The sequence below is a fragment of the Corylus avellana genome, chromosome ca6 (genome assembly GCF_901000735.1).
Source record: "Corylus avellana chromosome ca6, CavTom2PMs-1.0".
In the NCBI taxonomy this organism is placed as follows: domain Eukaryota; kingdom Viridiplantae; phylum Streptophyta; class Magnoliopsida; order Fagales; family Betulaceae; genus Corylus; species Corylus avellana.
The window spans coordinates 25186215-25191069 of NC_081546.1; the positions used below are offsets into that span (position 1 = coordinate 25186215).

The 4855-nt window shown below is 31.5% G+C and overlaps 1 protein-coding gene across 1 annotated transcript in view; it reads right to left on the reverse strand.

Moving 5' to 3' along the window:
- The window catches only part of LOC132185437 (ABC transporter I family member 17-like), an 851-nt gene extending 280 nt beyond the window's left edge, over window positions 1-571 (reverse strand). Inside the window, exons 1-2 of the mRNA XM_059599211.1 lie at window positions 431-571; window positions 7-344 (exon numbers count right to left, since the gene is read on the reverse strand). Of these exons, the coding sequence (XP_059455194.1) occupies window positions 7-344; window positions 431-443 (351 nt within the window). The 5' untranslated portion in view covers window positions 444-571. The remainder of the gene's footprint in view (window positions 1-6; window positions 345-430) is intronic.
- Window positions 572-4855: the final 4284 nt, after the last annotated feature.

Consider the following 4855-nt stretch of genomic DNA (forward strand, 5'->3'; position numbering starts at 1 on the left):
CGACACCGTACCTTCGAAGAGAGCGGGAAGCTGGAAGAGCATTCCCACCTTCCGGCGAAGGCTGAGCACATCGAGATTGCAAATATCACCGCCGTCCAAAAAGACGGTACCCAAAGGTGGCTCCCACAAGCGGTTCAGTGCCCTCAACAGCGTCGATTTCCCACTCCCGCTGGGCCCAATGATCCCTAAGATCACGCCCTTGGGTATGTCCACATTGATCCCGTTCAGTATCGGAACCCCCGCGTCCGATTCCTTTGTCAGATCACGTATCCGAAATCTCTCCTTGGCTTCATCTGGGCCGGAATCTTCTGCGTCTACCACCAGTAGGTGCTCCTGCACCTGATCTGCAAAGAAAAAACAGAATCAGAGCCGTTGGATTTCATCATACATACCAGAAAAAGGAAGCAATGTGGACAGAATTTGCAAGTACCTAGAGAAGGCATCGTGTTGGTCTGATAAACAGAGAGAGAGAGAGAGAGAGAGAGAGAGAGGGATAGACAAGAGAAAGGGAAGCTGGAAAGAGTATTTTATTTAAGAAGGGTGGAGGAAAAGCCTTCCTCAGTTCCGAATGGATAGACCCAACCGCTTGGCTCAGTTGATGACTTTTGATATGTTATTATATGGAAAATGGACCAAAGATAAAATAAGCATTAGATTCTTTAAAATTCTTATAAATCTTTTATTAAAATTACTTAAATTGTCATAATTAATTTTAAATTAAAAGATTTATCATCTTAATATTTATTTATTTTTATTAATTTGAGTCGCGAAGCTAATGAAATATGTTTGTTAATGTGTTTTGAATGTATTTTTCGTCTTTAATTTAAAAAAAGTTTTGACATAAACATGGAAAGCCCGACTAGAACTACATTTGTAAATTTTATGTATGTAGCTCTCAGATAACTTCTTTAGATATGCGTGAACTAACGGACCAATTACTACTTGTTTGAGATTGAATTCATGAGTTTAAAAAATACTTTTAATATATAAAAAATTGTGCTAAACAAAAATGTGTCTATTTGGTAAAAATAAATAGGTTAGGAATGGGCGTCACTGTCTGAGCCCTGATCCAGTGGTGTAACCAAGAATTCATGCTTGAGGGGGCCGAACTAAATGCAATGAAAAAATAATTTTTTTTTTTCTCTTTATATATTATGTTACATAAAATATGATAAATACAATCCGAAATAGAAATAAACTAATATTTTATAACATAATATGTGTATTACATATTTATCAAAATTCATAAGTAATGAATCTAGCTTGCTCTTCTTTTTTTTTTTTCTTTTTAATTTTGAAGAGTATTTTTAATTTATAAGTTATTTGTGTTTGAGAACAGAAAATAAGGAGGTAAACATTTTATATTTATATTCGATGATGATTTTATATCCATCGGACTTTTTCAAATTTCAAATGATTTACATCGAGGATCGAAGAATCACATTATGGAATAATTAAGTTAATCCAGAACCACTGAACCAAATTTAGTGTCTCTCCGAAAACAACCTTTCCCACTTGGATAAAAGTAATCCCAAAAGCAAAGTAGTACTACTTTGACAAAGGCTTTAGCTCGTTTAGTAAAACATTTTAGAGAGATTTTTTTTGTAAAACAATTAATTTTATATATATATTAAACATACATACTTACAACTCACATCTCCAATCCCTTGCACACATATACGGTCCTATTAGTATATTGAAGAAACTTAGTATACACCCAAAAAAATTATAAAACAAAAGGAAAACCATACTATATAAATGTGAAAGACACACTACCTTTTATCTGTCAGATATAATAGTTTAACCACATTCTCCTTGTGTTCTAACCTAAACATATTCTACTGGATTGCTAGTAAACCATTGTCATGAGTCCCTGATCTCAGCCTTAACCACCGCGAATGAAATGGAAAAAAAATATTTTCATTGTCATCTAATTCCCTATAGTAGGCAAATATACATCCTTATTAGTATTTTTTTCTCTAAAGTAGAATAGTCAATTTGTAATTTTTCTTTCTAATATGAATAATAAATAAGCTAAGCATATTCACTATTTACAATATAAATTTTGTCTATTATTATTTTTTTCTCCATTTCTTTATTTTACTCTTCCATCCTCTTTCTTTCGCACTATTTTTCACACAAAACAATATTTAAAGAAAAAATAAATACTTAACTAAAGATTTGTAATTTTTCAATAATTATTTTACCTGCTTAAAGATGCTCAAATAATAGCTCCGAAAATACTTAATAGCACGTCCAAGAATAAGATACGCAGAATCGGCAGTGGGTCGCAGCACATGCATGAAGGTGACATGCATGAAGGTGGTCACATGGCGTAAAAATGCAGGAGAATGCCAAAAACTCTTTTTACAAAAATTAGTAGTGGGAAGTGTTTAGTGGTCACATGGCGTCCAAGTCATATCTGATATGACTCATTCAAATTTGAGGTCTATAAATTTTGATGGGTTTGGGAAAGACCCACAGACGTGAAAGCATGGCAAAGAGGGAGAGAGAAAGCCAATGACGTATCCTTTTATTTTTATTCACTTATTTTTAAGTAATTTTAATTTTATAATTAAATTTGAGATGAATTATTCTTAAGTTTTGATTTAATAATATTAAAATTAAAATATGCAAAGTATTTCACTATAAAAAAGGAGTGGCTTACACCACACTACAAGCATCCGGCTTATTAGCGACAAGATTTTCTTACCCTCCAAGATGTTTTAGTAGTCTATTCATTTGTGCCAGCAAAGCAGCTTGAGACGCTTGTAATTTCTTCATTTTTGCCTACATAGCAACTTGTGATTTCTCTAACTTATCATATTTCTCTAGTGATTCAAGTAGTTTCTTTTCAGTTTCTAGCTGTTTAGCCCATCATTGATTATGGTTGTGAAGCTGGCATCGTAGCACGCTGTTGAGGAACTTGACCGGGTAAGTATGACACCACAACCCTTTCCTTTAATATATCCGGAGCGATGTCCTCGTACCTTTTAATTGGTCCATAGTCTAATTCGGCCTAGTCTTGGATTGCATCATCCCCTATTAAGGCCTTGTTTATTAAACCCCACCCCATCCCCTGCACTATTTACTTTTTTTTTTTTTCAAAAAAAAAAAAAAATTCTTATTTTTATATCAAATCATTTATTTTTTATTACTATTCAAATAAAAAAATCACTACAAAATAAAATTTTTCACTTTTCAATACTACTTTTTCATTTCTAAATATCAATCATTATCTCTTTTTTTTTTTTATTTTTTTTTTTTACACATGAACAGTGCCGTGGTGGGGGTGTTGTTTAGGAAGTGTTTGGCAAATGGGATGACCTAAACACTGTAGTTGATGTAAATTGATGTGAAAAAAAGTAAGAATGTTTGGTATAAAAAAAATGAAAAAGTGGTATGAAAAAGTGAAAAAATTTTGTTTTGTAGTGATTTTTTTATTTGAATAATAATAAAAAGTGAATGATTTGATATTAAAAGTGAAAAAGTTAAAATGTTTTGATGTTGATTTTTTTGAAAAATGGTGATGAACAGTGTTTAGCTCATCCCCATCCCCATTACCAAACAAACCCTTAATGTGGTGTTTGGCGAACAACACCAAACACCATCGCACTGTTTATGTGCAAAAATAAAATAATAAAAAATAAAATAATGATTAGTATGAGAAAATAAAAAATAAAAAATTTTGTTTTGTAATAATTTTTTTATTTGAATAATAATAAAAAATAAATAATGTAATATAAAAAGTGAATGATTTAATATAAAAATAAGAATTTTTTTTTTTTAAAAAAATAAAGTGAATAGTGTAATAGAATGTGAAAGGATGGTGAGGGGTTTAACAAACAAGCCCTAACAAACACCCCAAAGCCACCATGCGTTTCCCGAATGTTTTACATGTCTAGTGCCAGTAAACTAAAAAAAAAGTTTAAACATTTCAAATAAGCTTAATCATACAACAAACATAAGGCAAAAAAATGTTGCGATAGTAAAACTCAGCTGTTTAGAGCATCCATTGACCTCCCAAAACAAAATTTATGCCAAATTTTGGCTAAATGCTTTCAATAGGTAGCGTGTAGATCGAGAATGCTCCATAGTTGTTTCTTAAATTCCTAGTTTCGTAACTTTGTATAACATTTCTATTGCTCACAATCTAATTCTTTCTGTTATGTTCATCTTCAGCAGTGCTAACGTTTCAAAACCAAGTAATTCATCAAAAGCCAGATATTTTCTAAATGTGATTTTGTACCAATGGAAGGTTGGGTCTCATGGGTTAAGAAGGTTTGAATTTGTGCGTTCTTCATAAACAAAACTTTGGCTTATATATTGTATAGTTCCATGGGGGTTTAAGTTTTCTAAGTTCATAAACAAAACTTCAACTTGGTTTGGTACTAGATTTACACGGTTTTAAAACTCAGGTATGAAAAAATAAAAAAGTGCAAACTCATGTACCAAAAAGGTTATTAACCATACTTTTTATTATTATTCAAATAAAAAATCATTACAAAGCAAAACTTTTTTACTTTTTTATACCACTTTTTCACTTTTTTTATTTTATTTTATTTATTTTATTTTTTTTTATATCAAACATTCTTACTTACATCAATCTACATTAACTACAATGTCTAAGGAAAATGCTTTGCCAAACAAAGTCGAATCCAACCGTGATGAACCCATATCCCCGATCACATTTTTCACGCCACCGAAGTCATACTCTGGTATGTTGTTCAGATCTGTAGAGTACATTTACATGTGAATTAAATCCTTTAAGATGAATCTTACATGAAAATTATTCTAAGTAAGACCAGTATCGGTTACCTTGCTTAAAACTCTCCAACTTTTTCTCGTATACATT